This window comes from Boleophthalmus pectinirostris, unplaced genomic scaffold (assembly GCF_026225935.1).
Source record: "Boleophthalmus pectinirostris isolate CB_2022bp ecotype Guang Dong unplaced genomic scaffold, ASM2622593v1 HiC_scaffold_9, whole genome shotgun sequence".
Lineage (NCBI taxonomy): Eukaryota > Metazoa > Chordata > Actinopteri > Gobiiformes > Gobiidae > Boleophthalmus > Boleophthalmus pectinirostris.
Window position 1 is genome coordinate 6216225 of NW_026571541.1, and position 17771 is coordinate 6233995.

General features: G+C 36.7%; 1 protein-coding gene across 1 annotated transcript; it reads left to right on the forward strand.

Annotated features, from left to right (window-relative positions):
* Nucleotides 1–37: 37 nt before the first annotated feature.
* Nucleotides 38–16500, forward strand: LOC110162874 (Na(+)/H(+) exchange regulatory cofactor NHE-RF4-like). Its single transcript, XM_020927788.2, has 11 exons — nt 38–100; nt 2457–2484; nt 4668–4729; nt 5157–5386; nt 6483–6554; nt 7518–7650; nt 9747–9883; nt 11574–11781; nt 13951–14147; nt 15700–15792; nt 16412–16500. Exons 1-11 carry the CDS (start codon nt 40–42, stop codon nt 16439–16441), a joined length of 1251 nt encoding a protein of 416 aa, XP_020783447.2. The 5' UTR covers nt 38–39; the 3' UTR covers nt 16442–16500.
* Nucleotides 16501–17771: the final 1271 nt, after the last annotated feature.

The window sequence follows — 17771 nt, forward strand, 5'->3', positions numbered from 1 at the left end:
CACTTTTATTAACCACTGTCAATGTTTAACTGTTTCTTTATGGTCCTTGCAGGAGTGGACCTTGTGCTGCAGCAAGACGCCAGCATGAAGACTCACGCAGGTAAAACTAAAACACATTTTGCTTTTAAATCCACTGTTTCTGCTTAGTTTTGATGAGAATTTCTTGCATTGCTACATAAATACAGTAGACAGTAGACGTGCAGATACAAACTTCACAAAAAACCTATGACCAGACTAGTTATATTCTTTGCAAACTATCTTTTATTCAAGTCTTAAATTGGACTCTTGGGCTTTTTGCCATGTTCTAATGTTATCTCCTTAAAAACAGACCTGGGGTTGTGTTTTGTTTCATTCACACATAATTAATCATCTTTCTACATCTACAAAGCTCAAAATGTTCTGTTCCAACTTGTGATATCATGACGCAGTAGTTTACAAGTTAACAGCTACCTTTTAACATTTGGTCTGTAGAGATTGGCAGTTCCAGGACTGAAATTATCCAAATGATTTTAGTGAAGGTGTGTGGAGTTTAGGGAAGAGCTGAGCCTAATATATGCAGGATTTGTGTGTTAAATATGTATGAATGGAATGAAACAAAACACACACTCTGGATATGTTTTTAATGAGGAAACAACATTACAACATAAATTAGAATAGTGTAATATGGGCCCTTTAAGCAGTTCTGTTCCCAGTATTGAAACTGTATATTAGATGTGAGAACTCCTCAAAATAATGCAGTTTCAAATGAGATAAATATAAATAAGCTCCCTGGTTACATCGGTCTTATTTTGTCTTAATGTAGATCTATGTACACACCAGTCAAAAGTTTTAGAACCCCACACTTTTCCCATTTTTTTTAACTAAAAATTATTCAGTTTATTGTGTCATTGCACTCTGAACAAATTAACAAATTTGAGTTAAAAAAGAAACCATGGAATCAATGTATAGACCAAAACATATTCTAAACTGTTGATTCATGAAAGTGTCCACCTTTGTCAGATATAACAGCTGAACACACCCGAGGATTGTTCTTTTTACAACAGAAATCAAATATTGTTCATAAAGTTCTTCCCAAGTCTGTTGCAGAAGTTCCATAAATGTGTGGCACTTGTAGGTTGCTTCACTCTTCTATCCAGTTCATCCCAAACCAGCTCGGTTTAAGTCTGGACACTGTGCTGGACACTCCATGTTTTCAAGCTTCACCATCTTGTTCTTTTTCCCTGAGGTGGTTTTGGCAGAGCTTGGACTTGTGTTTTGTATCTTTTATCTTTTACCTCTGACTGTTCTGTTTTTACCTTTGTCCCATTTCAAGCTCTTCACTGGACTTGCACGACTTGATTTGCAATAAATAACTGGATAAACAAGGATGTTCTAAAACTTGACCATTAGTGTACATAAAAGGAAAAGCTTTTGAAAATAATACAATGCTTTGCTTGTTGTTTTGTTTTATTGTTTTTGTTTTTTGTTTTGTTTTTGTCTGATAAATGCTCTCTTAAACAATCTTAAACAAAAGGAAGCACTACATATTTATTTTTTTCTTCTTAAAGGTGCACTGCTTAACATTTCTACTGAAAGGTCCACCACCTGCTTCTCTCCATGGAAACTTTATTGCTTTGTCTAGAACAGACATGTCAAAATCAGGCCAAATTTGGCCCGCGATATAATTATATTTGACTTGTGAGATCACATCAAATATGCATTATAGAGATGGCTATAGAGGCATTATTTATTTAAAATGTTATTATTTTATATGATGCTTGTTCTGGATTCAATGCTTAAGCAAAACTATTATTAAACATTTATTTTAATAAGAAAAGGTTTAACATTACATATCTCGAAAGAAGAGAAAACATGCACAGGTTGTAGACATTTTTCAATAAATATTTATTTGGCCCACGACTTCCTCCCAGTTTTTCATTTTGGCCTCTGTGAATTTGAGTTTGTCACCCGTGGTCTAGAATGTTCCACAGTATGGATTAAACTTCTTTATCACAGGGAAGACGAGCGGGTTACATCTCTATGCTACATTACAGTTCAGATCTGTGGAGAGGCACCCCTATTCACAGAACGAATTATTGTATTTTTGAGCAATAGAAACCCTCGTAAAGCTAGATGGAAATGTTTTAATGTCATACCATGGAACATTCCAGGCAAAGCAATAACATCTCCATGGAGACAAGCACTTGCGCAATGCACCTTTAAAATGTTTTGTTATCAGTTTCAGTTTTTGCGCTCAATTTTATCTCCAGTTTTGTGATTGTAGATGCCAATGCTCGCCAAAATAATACAATGTTGTTCCATATCAGATAAATGTTCTAAATCTCTTGTACAAAAAAGTAAACAAAGCACTACAATTTTTATTTTTTATTTTTTTCTGCTTCAGTTATGTTTTTTTTTTAATTCTCAAAATCCGTGAGTCAAACCCTAATCCTATACCTTTTAAATTTTGTTCTTAGCCTCCCCGGATATTTTGGACTTTCCTCGGTAAGTTTTAATTTTTTTTGTGTGTGTGATTTCATGAAACTGTTTTCTGTTTTCTAAAGTACACAGAATTACTCCGTTTCCTTTGTGGGTTTTATGAGGAGACAGTGACATAAGCTAATACTTCTTATCAGATCATTTCAAAACAACATGATCTTTATGGCCGTTCCATGCTGATAAAACTGAAGCACAGTCACTCTGCGTGTCTGGCTCCCTGCTTTGGTTTTAATTGCTTTGATAATCACTGCATGGACAGGGACACCACACCACTAGACGTCAGAATTTACTTCGTGGTATTTACTTTTTTTGTTTTTGTTTTTTTCAAGTCAAGACTGAATAAAAAAATCTGTTCTCGGATCCTCTTCCTCTGTATATTTTTATGCCTTTCTGATTGTTTTTTTAACCGAATTCTTTTACCTATGTATATTTATTTCAACTGTAATAACAGTTAACTACAATTAACAAATTAGAGGTGCATTTTGTAGCTTTTCTTCATGAGGCTGTTGTTGCTTATCATTCCACTGATAGCTTACATTGTTTTCTGTTTCTCAGAACTCGCCTCTCCACAGATCTTTTTTGTTTATTTTTTAATTACAAAATGTAAAAAATATATAGTAAACAGATTAAGTATAATTTAGCAAATGGAGTAAATGGGACACTCCTAATGTTGTAGAAGTTTTCAGCTTGTCCAAGAAAAGGTGGAAGTAAAAGGCTGGAGACCGACTGGATGTCTTAAGCAGGAGAAGTTTATTTTCCATCAAAATACGGGCCTGGGGGGATTTGAAAAGTCAACATAATATGATTTCAAAAGTGAAAAAGAGACTATGAAGGCCAGTAGACACCAGTTAGACAGCAATATGCCAAAATATAATTGTGCACCAAGAGAAGATCATGGTTTAAATATAGCTTTTGTGAGTCAATGTTAAACTGAGATGTACATGGAGCATAAATTACTTAAATTCTCTTACACCTAACACCAACCTTGACTTATAAATGGGCCCATAGCAATTTAAATACAGTCAATACATGTTACAAATGACCTGCATACTGTTACTTACCCGTTTCATTCATTATTCAAACACCTTTCCTATTACTGTCTTTTTCTGACTATAAGGCACATTTAAAATAGTTTCAAAAATCAACAGTGCGCCTTATGTTATTATTTTATATTATGTTATATATTATTGATATTGCACTTTATTATCTGGTGCACCTTATAGTCCGAAAAATACATTACTACAAGAGACCAAGAGATAAAATATTTATATTCAAATCTCTTAGGATTTTACAGGTAAGTCAACAAGACATTAAATTATTTTTTAAAAGCCATCAGCTGAACAGGGTTTTAGTTGATTGTATTTTTCTCAAAGATCTAATCTGACCTGTGACTTGGCTTCTTTTATTCATGGAGGTAGAAATGTTTAATGCATTTTCCTCCAGAAAAGTTACACAGTGCACCTTTGACCCTGTTCTGTTTTTGCCGATAAAATATTTGCATATTAAAAACAGAGTATAATGTTTCACTCACACACATTTTTTCAAATGTAGATCTGTCTCTCCTGCAGTGGTGGAAGAAGTACTAGATTGTGTTACTGATACAAGGGAAAAGATTAGTCAAGTAAAAGTAAAAGCATCGTATGAAAAAATCTACTCAAGTAAAACTACTGACATATCTGTTTAAAAATTTACTTTAACTGTAAAAAGTAAAAGTACTTTGTTTTTTTTTAAACAAAGCATCAAGTCTAGTGTTTTTGTTAAAGAATTTTACAGATTTTAAGTCATTTCAATTATAAATTTTTCTAGCTGTTTTTGTGTTTTTGTGTATTTGTTTTGCTCATAGTTGGGACGTTAACTCAAATTAAATATTCTGAAAATAAGTTTCAGTCATTTCAGTAGCTCTCAAACCATAAAGAAAAGTACGTTTTACATGCTCAAATGTAGTTAAGTAAAAGTAAAAAGTATCCACTGGAAAATGTACTTACGTAAAGTACAGATACATAAAAATTGTACTTACGTATTGTATTTTCACTTTTGTACTTCATTACCTCCCACCACTGCTCCCCTGACCGTTCTTTATTACAGTTATCAACTATTACTACTTATCAGTTCATGCTTATCTGGTTGTTGTATCAATATATTAACTCAAACACATGTCGCCGTAATAAAACTCTTGTCATATGTTTTAGCTTCACATTCAATCCAAAAGAAGGCATTGACAACCCAGCTCTGAACATTAATGATGATGATGGTGAGTTATAAAACATGTACTACCAAGTCATTGATTTAAGTTCCTATATTACACCAAAATGACTCTTGTGAGCTTTAAGTCATGTTATAATGCTCTTACCTCATCAAAAATAGACCTGGAGTTGTGTTTTGTTTCATTCACATGTTTGAGTAATCCTTTATTATTAGTATTCCAGGGCTGAAATGATCCAAATGATTCTAGTGAAGCTATATGGAGTTTAAAAACACAGTGGAGCACTTCCTGCACTTCAAGAACTCGGCCTAAATAAGCAGGATTTGTGTGTGAATGAAACAAAACACAATTCCAGGTATATTTTTGTTGAGGAAACATTACAACATATATCAGAAGTAGCATAATATGGGCCCTTTAAATCCTTTCACACTGTTTTAGAAATAGTTTTGAAATTCTCTGTGATGTTTGATTTCAGAGGAGGTTGTAGTTCCCCGGCTGCTCCACCTGCACCGTAAGGAGGGGCAAAGTTTTGGCTTCTCTCTGCGATGGGACAGTGGTCTGGGGGGTCCAGAGGGGGGACCAGAGGGGGGTCTGGAGGTGAGCACGGTGCAGCCCTGGGGTCAGGCTGAACTGTGCGGGCTGAGGCTCGGAGACAGAGTCCTGGAAGTGAACGAGGAGGACGTCTCCAACACGGAGTTCAACAAGGTGAAGACTTTTACTTACTTTACCAAACATGTTAATTTTATCTTCTTATATACTTTAACTTCTTGGGTTCTTTTTAAAGACAATACAGTAAAGTGTATTTACCTTGTTGACATGTTTCGGCTGCTGCTGCTCACTGTCACAGTTCTGAAGATAGCGTGCAGCTAGCAGCTGAAATATGTCAACATATTTAGTCACTTTAGAAAGTTACTTTTACTTACTTTCTTACTTTACTTACTTTATTTACTTTACTTACTTACTAATTACTTTACTTACTTATTAATTGCTTTATTTACTTTACTTATTTAACTTACTTACTTTACTTACATTCCTTTCCTTTACTTTTCATCACTAATATTATTACTCATGTAGATGTGGTCCTGTATGGTTTGTGTTTAGTCAGCGATGGAAGGGCACAAAGTGTAAAAGTAGAATACTTAAGTACAATTTTTAGGTATCTGTACTTAAGTATTTTCCAGTGATTACTTTTCCTTTTACTTAACTACATTTGAAAACATGTATTTGTACTTAAAACTGAGAAAACTGAGACTTATTTTTAGCACATTTATTTTGAGTTAACGTCCTGAGTAATACCAAATACACAAAAACAGCTAGAAAAATTTAATCACTTAAAATCAGCAAAACTCTTTATCAAAATCTCTTTAATTGCTCTAAAAAAATCTCTGCAAAATACTTTTACTTTTTACTCTTAAAGTACATTTTTAAACAGCTACTTCAATAGTTTTACTTAAAGAGATTTTTTTTTTCATGTGATGCTACTTTTATTTAAGTAACAATATTAAGTACTTCATCCACCACTGGGTTTAGTTTAGTTTAGCTCCAATTTTGATATGGCGGGTACTAAAATCTATACTCTCATATCATACCTCATAAAAGAATAAATCATAAAAGCATGTTTTAAAGTTTCGATTATAGTTAGAGTTTAGGTTAAGTCTAAGTGTGACAGTCACTTAAGATTAGGATTGGTCTCAAAAAAGGACTGGTTGTATTTTACTGGAGTAACTGTACCTACTCTTCCCACCTCTAAAAAAAACTTAGAAAATTGCTGCTTACTTGTAATTTTGTGTTTCGCCTGCAGGTGGTGAGAAAGATCAAATTCTGTGGTTGTCATCTGTTCCTGCTGGTTTTGAGGAAAGAAGAATATGAACAGGTGGAGCATCAATATTTGGTTCATTTCATTGTCTTGCTTTTTTAACACAACAGATAGGTGCTATTTTAAAGAGGCACTATGTATGTTTTCTGGTGACTGCTCCAACTGAATGAGCCTCCACCTAAAACATTCACAGTGCCCCTTTAGTCTGATACACAAAAAGAACAAAAGCATTCAGCAGCATGTGTTGTGAGAGCTTTTGACCTGCTCTCTCTGACTTTGTCTCTGGTCTGATGTCTTGTCTTTGGTCTCTGGGCTTATCTCTGGTCTTGTCTCTGATGTCTGGTCTTTGGTCTCTGGTCTTTGGTCTCTGGTCTTTGGTTTCTGGTCTGGTCTCTGGTCTGATGTCTTGTCTTTGGTCTGATGTCTTGTCTTTGGTCTGGTCTCTGCTCTCTGGTCTGGTCTGGTCTTTGTTCTCTGGTCTGGTCTTTGGTCTGATCTCTGGTTTTGTCTCTGATCTCTGGTCTGGTCTCTGTTTGGTCTCTGGTCTGGTCTCTGCTCTGTTCTCTGGTCTCTGGTGTCTGGTATCTGGTCTCTGGTCTGGTTTTTGATTTGGTTTCTGGCTGGTCTCTGATCTCTGGTCTCTGATCTCTGGTCTCTGATCTCTGGTCTCTGATCTTTGGTCTCTGGTTTGGTCTCTGCTCTGGTGTCTGGTCTTTGGTGTCTGGTCTTTGGTGTCTGGTCTGGTCTCTGGTGTCTGGTATGGTCTCTGGTGTCTGGTATCTGGTCTCTGGTCTGGTTTTTGATTTGTTTTTTGGCTGATCAATGGTCTGGTCTCTGGTCTAGTCTCTGGTTTCCGGTCTCTGGTTTGATCTTTGGTTTGATATCTGGTCTGGTCTGGTCTCTAATCTGGTCTCTGATCTGGTCTCTTGTCTGGTCTCTTTTCTGGTCTCTGCTCTGGTCTCTCTGATCTGGTCTCTGGTCTGATCTTTGGTCTGATCTCTGGTTTGGTCTCTTGTCCAGGCTGTGTCTTCAGGTCTGGATTTGAAGTCTTTGGTGAAATCGTTTAAAGGAGAAAACTGCTGCAGACCGAGACTGTGCCACATCAAACGAGACCCTGAACGTGGCCTCGGATTCAACCTCATCTCACTGGAAGGTATTTTGTCATGATAATCGAACTAGAACATGTTCATTATAAACTATATTACTCAAAATTAACTCTTGTGAGCTTTAAGCCATGTTAGAATGTTATTATCTCCTAAAAAACAGACCTGGAGTTATGTTTTGTTGCATTCACACATGTTTGAGTATTTCTTTATTATTAGTCTGTCTGCATCTCCAAAACTCAAAACAGCTCTGTTCCACCGTGCTAGATAGATAATACTTTATTTATCCTGAAAGAAATTAATTTTTCAGGCAGCAACAATACTTAATGACAATAACATAAGTAATTCAGTTTATAGAGATGCATTGTACTTTTTCTGACAACTTCACAATGTTTCTAGTGAAGCTTAAGATTAAAACACAGTGGAGATCATCATCACTACAAAATGGAACAGAATGTTTTCTGTTTGAGAGAAGAACTCAACCTAAATATGCAGGATTTGTGCATTAAACATGTGTGAATGAAACAAAACACAAGTCCAGGTCTGTTTTTGATGAAGAAGTAACAATGCAACAAATCAGAAAACAGTGTAATTTGGGCCCTGTAAGTGGCTTTATAACAGAAACGGCTCCATTGTCTTCCTGTTCAAAACTGCAGAACTGAAAATCCAAGCCTCTTCATCCTGATATTTAGCCTTGTTTTTTATGTTGATACCTTTACCACTACATGTATGACCCAGAGTCTGAATTTTTATAATAATCCAACATGAGCAGTGGGCGAATATAGGAGATAGGTGAAAATACACATTTTTGGAGCACTCAAGCTTTGAATGCAAATGCATAATTCAAACATGCATGAATTGAAATACAACCCTGAGTAATCTAATTATGATGGAACACTGTTATAAGATAACAACAGATGACCAAAAAAACCCAATATGACAAGATAAATCTCCTTTAAATTTATAGATGTGGTGAGAGTGATTGTCAGTGGTCTTGAGTTTTGCTTGTACAGTAGTTTAGACCAGTGTTTCCCAAACTTTTTTTCTGGTGACCCATATTTCAAAAGTCGCAAATCTTCGGGACCCAAGTCAATAGACATTATTCGTAAATTTGTAAAGTAAATTTGTGACCATTATTGAACATTAATGAGGATATTTTATTGTTGACTGAGTGATCGTGTCTCTCTGAACAATTAGTATTACTCAAGTTTTAAACAATGAAAAACAATCATTGAAACAGCAATAAAAGGATCCATGAGTCGCCTATTTGGGCATTGTTTTTCTTTTCAATATTTAATTGAAGCAGCAATATTGGAACAAAATAGTCAATAAAATAATTAAAAAAGACTAGAAATTATACAAAACATGTCTTAACAGTTCAACATTTCTAATGAGATAGGTGGGCCTGTTTGCATTTTTGTAGCATGTTCCAGTCCGGGGTGCAGGAGGAGAGAGCAGCAGCAGATCAGGTGCAGGATTCAGTCTGTTTCTGTGCTTTGTCTTCATTTTTGTGAGCACAGAAAATCCAAATTCACACATATATGTAGTAGTGAAAGGAATAAGCATAGAAAGTGATTTTGATTTTGATGTAATGCTTATCCAGAATGACAATAACTTCACAGAACTGTACATTGCAGACCTACATGCAGATCGTGACAAGGCGACCCCAAAAAATCTCTTGTGACCCACCTGAAGGTCGTGACCCAGTCTTTGGGAAACAATGGTTTAGATAGCCATGCTTGTTTTAAATTTCTATATCTGTAAACCTGAGCTGGTGTAATCCCTCATTCGTCCTGGAGTGGTTCAATGTAGAAACATTTCCATCAGTGGTCATCTGGACACTGTTTTGTGCGATTGAGATGTTTTGGCTCTCCTCCAGAAGCCGTTTCCAGTTTGATGGAAGAGCAGCTCTACGGGCCAGTCCCATCAAACTGGAAATAGCTTCTGGACGGGAGCCGAAACATCTCAATTGCAAAAAAACAGCCACCAGATGATCACTGATGACTGTCTCTACATTTCCTGATAATGATAATGTGCTTCACAGGCTCAACAAAGCCTCTTATAGTGCACATTCATACTCTACAACACTCAAACCACTCTTGCCCCACTGTTGTGTTGTTTGTATAATAGCTGAGTGTCTTGTTAGGTCACAGAAGGGAGTTCATGGTGAGCACAGAGAGCGGAGGTCCTGCAGAGAGAGCCGGAGTCTGCAGTGTAGACAAACTCATCTGGATCAATGGGACCAGAGCCTCTTCACTGTCACAGAGCGCCCTCAACAGAACGGTAAGCACACAAACATGTACACGACCACGTACAACGCACATCATTAAAGACTTTAGGAATCATTATTGCTTTTACTGACAGGCCTAACTATTTTAATGTTAATTTAATTACAAAAAAATGTATATGTTGGACAAGTTGTTGATTTGTTCTTAAGACAAGTATCCAGTCACAAAAAATAAGCAGACAGAAAGAGCTCCTCACTTTGGGTTGCCAGATAAAACAAATAAACCAGCTATAGAGAAGCTTAAGTTGATTGAATCCTCATTATGTAAACCCCACAAGATCGTGCACAACACAGTTAATGCAGTACATTATAAGTCTTATAGTTTTTTTGTTTTGTTTTTTCCAGGTTTCAGATATAACCTCCAAAAAGTGACTCAGTGCTGTTCATTACCCATAATCCACCACGGTCAACATGTGTTCCTGTCAGGTTTAGCCAAGTTGGAGGAGCTCTGTAGGAGCGACTCCACAGAGCTGATTCATAATATAGCGTGGTGGTGTAACCTGCTTGTCTCCCTTGTGATAGACAGGTTTAATCTGTTCTGTGGAACATTCTACACCAGAGTTTTGCACAGGTGCATTTATGGAGACCCACACCCACCCATATCCACGCAGTACAGCACCACACCGCCCGTTAACCTGTGATTATATCAAAGTTAAATCCGCACCTGCCCAGACCTGTTAACATTCCACTCGTTACCCGCCTGTGCCCGTGATAAATCCGGGTCAGCCCATTAGTCCAACAACCTGGACTGAACCTACACCATGTCATTAGAGGATTATAAATATATACACGCTGCAAACCGCCGAGCAGATCATCAGGACTGGACTGGACCAGGACTGGACCAGGACTGGACCAGGACTGGACCAGGACTGGACCTGGACTGGACCAGGACTGGACCAGGACTGGACCAGGACTGGACCAGGACTGGACCAGGACTGGACCAGGACTGGACCAGGGACGCAGCCAGTGAGTTGATCTCCTCCGCTGATGGTTTAATATAATAAAAACACTAAAGTATCTCTCAGCTTGGCCCATCTTTCCAGGAAAAGACCTGGAAATGTCACTTGTTTCCAGGGCAATGGAGGCCCTGGACACATGTCAAGTATTTTTTTTCCCATTCTTCGTTCATTTGATTCACCTGACCCGCCCGTGTGTAATCACTACTCGCCTGCATACCCACCCGCAAAATTCAAGAATGTTAAAAGCCGCCCGTTCCAGCAACTATTTGGCAGGTACCTGACCCGGTGCAGGACTCTGTTCTAGACAAAGCACAGGAACAGGGGTCTCCAACCTTTTGCCTCTGGTGAGCTCCCTTAACAAAATGAAAATTTCTGAGAGCTAATCATTTTCACCGTCACAAGAAATGAAATCAATATAGAGAGGCAAGAGGCAAGCCTTAGATGTTGTACAGTTAGATGACTATAAAATATAAAATCATTATCAATTTATTAGTTCAAAATAAATTGATAATGGTTTCAAAATAACAAAGTATAAAAAAAAAACACATTTACAATGGTAATTAATCAAATTTGAGTTATTCAGTATAATATATATAATTCATTAAATCATTGTAAGGGAGTGGAGTTACAGGCTGGAGACCCCTGAACTAGAATATTTAAGTACTGTTACTTCAAAATAATGAGTAATTCAAACTGATGAGGTGTGTGTTTGTGTTTGTGTTTTCAGATGAGAAAAAACCCAGACTCAGTGACTCTGCTGGTCATAGACAGTGTCAGCGAGAAGTGTTTTATAAAGAGGAAAATGCCCATTGTCCCTGATGTGGCCGAGTGTTGCAATTTCCCACACAAAGCCAGGACCATGAACCTGTCCAAAGGGAAAGATGGATACGGGTTTCTACTCAGACAGGAGTGGGTTGCCATGAGGGAGAGAACAGGTAAGAAGTATTACACAGCACTACCTATAAAATACTATATGGTGCTATTGATAGTTTGCAGTGACATTTCAAAATAAAAAACTGGGACATCCCCGTTTTTTTGGTGGTTGGTAATAATAAAATTGTGAAATAAGTGTGTAATTAAGGAAAACTGTGATACAGAGACCATTCAGAACTAATATGCATTTGCATTTTCTTTGTGTTTTGGTCATTTTTAAGCTGATTTTTTGTATTTTACCTAAACAAATTACAATGTATGCCTCTCTTTACTGTTTGCAGGAATCAAATTGGTCAAAAATGGGGATACCAGGGCCACTTTTGTATAAAACTTGTAATCACTGGATTTCTAGTTGCCCCAGTTACTAACGCAGCTGTAATATGTAACATGTTCATCTAAAGTCAATAAGTTACACATAACACCAGATGATTTGTTTATTCTCTTGTTTGTCTGTGTAAAAGTTTAAATATTTAGAGTGAAAAAAGAGTGTAAAAGGATGTAAATAATTCCAAAAAATGGCAACACCTTCTTTCATCAGGGCGTGTTAGGGTCACATATAGTATTTGTCCACTGGGCACTCTAAGCTCTTAACGTAAAGAAATCATTCACACTCTGTCTGCAACTGTCTTGCCTAAGGACACAACAATAGACTTCACACAGGTGGGGTCCATAAATAACTTCCATCCTGGTTTATCATTACCCGATCTCAGAAGCTCAGCAGAACAGGGCCTGGTTAGGACTTGGAAGTGGGTGTTACAGTGAGGCAGCGCTGGCTCTAGTTGAAACTGTTGTTGTGTCCTTGGGCAAGACCCTTCACCCACGCTGCCTGTGACTGCTGTGTCCTTGTTTTGTCTGATAATGCGTGTGATTAATACAGAGCTTTCTGGACACTCAAGGACGATTTACATTGCGTTATTCATTCTCTCCATTATCGGTCACATCCACTAACCCACAGGTTGGCGGTGCGATTCCTGCTCCCACAGATGAATGCTGCTGTTGTGTCTTTGGGGCAAAACACTTCACCCACCTCGCCCCCCAGTGTCTGTGGTGTATGAGAGTGTGTGTGAATGGGTGAGTGGTTCCTTATGTAAAGAGCTTTGAGAGTCTTTAAGATGGAAAAGCCTTGTGTAAAAATTTGACCATTACCGTATTATTATAACTCTTTACAGGAGGTCAGGGGTCTTCAACCTTTTTCCTCCAGTGAACTTCTTTTACAAAACAAAAATACCAGAGAACTACTAATTTTAGCAGTCGCACGAAATTGAATATATACAAAAACCACGGCCTTAAATGGTTTACAGTTAGATGCTTATAAAACATAAACCATTTATTACTACACAGAGTTCAGCATCATGTACAGTGGTAATAGCCATTTAATTAACCAAAATTTTGTTATTCAGCACAATGCATATAATTCAGAAATCTCTTGGTGAGGTATTTGGAAGGGGTTAGAGAGCTACTGGTAGCTCCCGAGCTACAGGTTGTAGACCCCTGATGTAGATTATCCTCCTAGGACCCAAACTCTTGCATGGCTTTATTGATTTCTTTTTGTTAATTCTCCTGATTGGGACCTGATGAGTGCAAAAACAATTATATTTGTATAATATTTGTATATTTTTTATATTTATATGTCCACATATGATAAATAAAACATTCTTTGATGTTTTAATCATTTTGATGGAACACAATAAAGTCACAATTGAATAATAATTAGCAAAAAATATTTTTTAAGTGTCTGAACAAACCAAAATGTGTTGGACATATATGACCACATATGTGGTTGCCAGCTCTTAGGAGGCTACAAACTTACTTAAAGGTGCACTTTATAACTTTTGGTTGGGGACTCCCCACCTTCTTGTTTCAGTGGATATGTCATTATTCTGTTTAGAATGTTCCACAGTATGGCTTTAAACAAATCGACCTTGCATTTATTCAGTTACAGGTGGATTTATTGCCCAACAATACCTAGAAATTCTGACTGAACAGATCTGACCTGTAACTTGGTTTGGTTTGGTCTTCATGAAGACAGAAAAGTTTAATGTCATACTGTGAAACATTCACGACAAAGTAATAACATCTCCATGAAGAAAAACATTTGACAGAAAAGGTACATGTTGCACCTTTAATGCCCAGCTTTGTACTACAGCTGTACATGTCTCTGCTCTGTCCAGTGCACGTGCTTCGAGAGGTGGAGAGTGGCAGCCCAGCGGAGGAGGCTGGGATGGAGGATGGAGACCTGCTGTTGGCTGTGAACAGTGAGCCAGTGGAGGGTCTGGAGCATGAGGACATAGTGAAACTGATCAGACAGAGCGGAGACAGGGTCAGCCTCACTGCCCTGTCTGTGAGCGGCAGGGACTTTTACAGACAGGTGAGTACATTAGGTCAGATTTATTAAAGGGCCTATTTTATGCTATTTTCGATCTGTTATAATGTTGTTTCCTCATTACAAACAGACTTGAAGTTGTTTTGTTTCATTCTCACATCTTTTAACACACAAACCCTGCAGATTTAGGCTGAGATCTTGTTCCACCTTGTGATGTCATGTGGTGATACAAAAAGTGCTTCACTGTCTTTGTAAACCCCATGCACCTTTACTAGAATCATTTGGATCATTTCAGCCCTGGAACTGCCAAATATCTACTGAGCAAAAGTTAAAAAGTAAACTGTTAACTTGAAGACTGCCACTTCATTACATCACAAGGTGGAAAAGAGCATTTTGCATATAATAATAATAATGCAGGATTTCTCAAACATGTGTGAATGAAACAAAGCACAACTTCTGTTTTTGATGAGGGAACAACATTATAACATGAGCATTACAACAAAAAACCTCACAAAAGTCAATTTATGACATTTAAATTGTCAAAGGTATTAACAAATTAGAGATTAATCGATACTAAAACTAATCAAAACTAGATACTCATTTGAGCAAGTATTGATTCTGCAAAAAATCTAATTAACAGGACAAAATTTGAGCTTTCTTGAACAATATCATTTTTAGCTTTAATTTTAACTTTCATTTCATTTAACTTCCTTAAATTTTAGTTTTGTGACAACACTATAAAAGCTTGACCTGGTAGGAGACAATATTACATGCTAATCCTGAAATGTGTCAGTCACAACCAGGCCTGTCGACAGAATTTTGAGGGTCCAGGGCAAGAAGCCTCACATGGGCCCCCCCTCTAATATTCATTAATAGGAAGAGGGTTTAATTCTAGGCCCCGGGACAACAGAGCCCTTTGTCACCCCCTGTCTACTGCCCTGAGTACAACGTTTAAAAAAAGATAAAACAATCCCATATACAAAACAATAAAATACAAGAAAGCAGTGTGTACAACAGATAACAAAAGGGCAATGCAAATAGTTTATTGATTTTAACATTCTACAAAACACAAATAAGCACACATTTAAAGGTATAATTTTACCTTTTCTTTTGTCTGCTGGAAGGTTCACTACCTGTTTGTCTCCAGGGAGATGTTGCTTTTTCTGGAGTGATCCTCAGTACAACATTAAACTTATCCATCTTGCATTTAGTCTTTTTTTTTTTATTGCTAAAAATACCTGGAAAAACATGCATTACTTTGAGCAGGTTCACCTCTTCAAATGTAACTGTGTCACCAGCTTGTCTCCATTGCAGATAGGCAGGTAAAATGCCGTATTGTGGAACATAAAGACTTTTTTGTTCAGCTGATTTTATCTCCAATACCTGCCTTTTATTTGTATTTTGCCTCTGTTGTTTTTAACGTTTTAATGTTGTGTAGCACTTTCAGATATTGTTGTAAATGTAAAGTGTGTTATAAAGAAAATTTATTATTATTATAATTACCTTCTCAAAGCAATACAATCTCCGTGGAGACAAGCAGGTGACAGACCCTCCACAACAGAAATGGCCAACGCTGAAATCCTGTTTTTGTCTTTAGTTGGGTCTTCCTCCCCTGTTATTCCATCAGGATGCTGAAGAAAGCTGCAGTGAAATCACAACTGGACCAGCAGACAAACTTGGAAAAAATAAGGTGATCTTTTTTCCACAAGTCAAATGCTCTCCTGAATAAACAGAACATTTAATAGTGCATATTAAAGTGCGTTTGACAGGTTTTGATCATTCTCTAATTTTGACTTTGTTTGGTTGGATAATGCATGTTGTAAATATAAATTATAGTTTTAGACTGATTAAAAAAGTTGAAAGAAAAGTTGAAAAATGTTTTGAAAATTACAGACAGTAGAGAGTTCTATTTCAGTAGGAGAGAAGAGTACAGTAGTTTTCTGTTACTTTAAAAATCGTTTCTACAAAATAAAGGTGTTTTGTATTATTATTATTATTCATTTCTGTGTACATTTAATTTAAAGTTTTGGTATAGTGTGCAATATGTCGCAATTTCTATACAGAAAGTCAAATTTCAAACCTGAAAAAATGGCCAAACCAGTGAAAAATGTATACAGTTTTTAGTCAAATCTTAAATAGAACTTACAACTTACATGTGTTTTAGTAAAATGAGTAGTCCAATTTGTCATAGGCACTTTAAGGAAGGCTATTTTTTCATCTGTAGTCCCATGACAGATGTTAATGTCGACCCAAAACAACAACAGAAAAATTCTGATGTATTATTGATCATATTGTTTTTCTGTTTTTAGACGACACCGAAAACTGAAGTCTTTTTGTGATGAGAGTGTGACGAGAGGAAAAGAGGAACAAATCAATTTTCTTCGCAAGCCAAGGAAGTAATACATGTCAAAATTGTAAAATAATAAGTTAAATGTTTTACCAAAATATCAGATACCTATAAATTGTAAATAGTATATATGCATTTTACTAAATTAAAAAGAAATGTCATTCAATGCAGCTGAATCTGTGACATTTATTTGTGCAATGCTTCCCTCTAGTGGCTCGATACTTGAATGACAAACAAGTGCTAATTGGTTGTACTACAGACCTAATGTTGTAATCATCTGTGACCGTAACATTTTGGCAGAGCATTTTACGTCACATTACAGACGGTGATCGCGTGACAACTTTCTAACACAGAGGAAGTTAAAAGTTCACTCTGTTCCAAGTAGTTGCAATGTTGTCTTGAAGAAATCAGGTTTTACCAAGGCCTTTAATATTGGGCCCCTAAACAGAGCCCCTTGTCCCCCCACCAGTCTACTGCCCTGATCAGAACATTAGAAGAAAGATAAAACATGCCCATAAAAGCTAGCATTCTAAATAAATCTAGATTCAAAACAATAAATACAACAAAACATGTGTACAAATGTGTGTACAGCAGATAACACATGGACAATGCAATGCAGATACTGTAGTTTATTGATTTTAACATTCTATAAAACAGTCAGAAACACACACATTTAAAGGTATCATTTAACTTTTTGTTCTTATAAGGCAGGGGTGTCTAAATTTTTTCATCAAGGGCCACATATCTAAAGAGGGCTGATCGAGGGCTGTAAACTGGAGTTCTGTACAGTGAATAATTGAAATATGTGCAGGTTTAACACGTTAGAATGAGCCATCAGTCTTTTATTTATGCTAAGATCCTTAAAAGCACACACTAAATATTAAATATTAGCTTTATCAAGGTAGATTTTCAAAAAACTAAAGTAACTAAGTAAAAAGTAATTTTTTTAAATTGATGCAAGGCAATTTGGACCAATTCACCTGAAAGCCTGAGGGCCAAGAAAAATGTGTCTGAGGACCACATTTGGCTTAGCAAGGTTTAGACATGCCTGTTATATGGTCTATATTACATTTTACAGGCTATTGTTAAAGTAGTCTAAAATGCATAAAAGTTAGTCCCACACACCACATGAAATATAAGGACTAAAGTGTGACTCAACGCAGAACTAAATCAGCGACTAGATGAGGGCGAAACCTAGATTAATATATTCTGAATGGGCAAAAGTCCTTGACATATGAAAGCTAAAACCTGATGAATAGGCCCTATATTACACAAACTCTTGTGAGCTTTAAACCATGTTAGAATGCTGTTCCCTCTTCAAA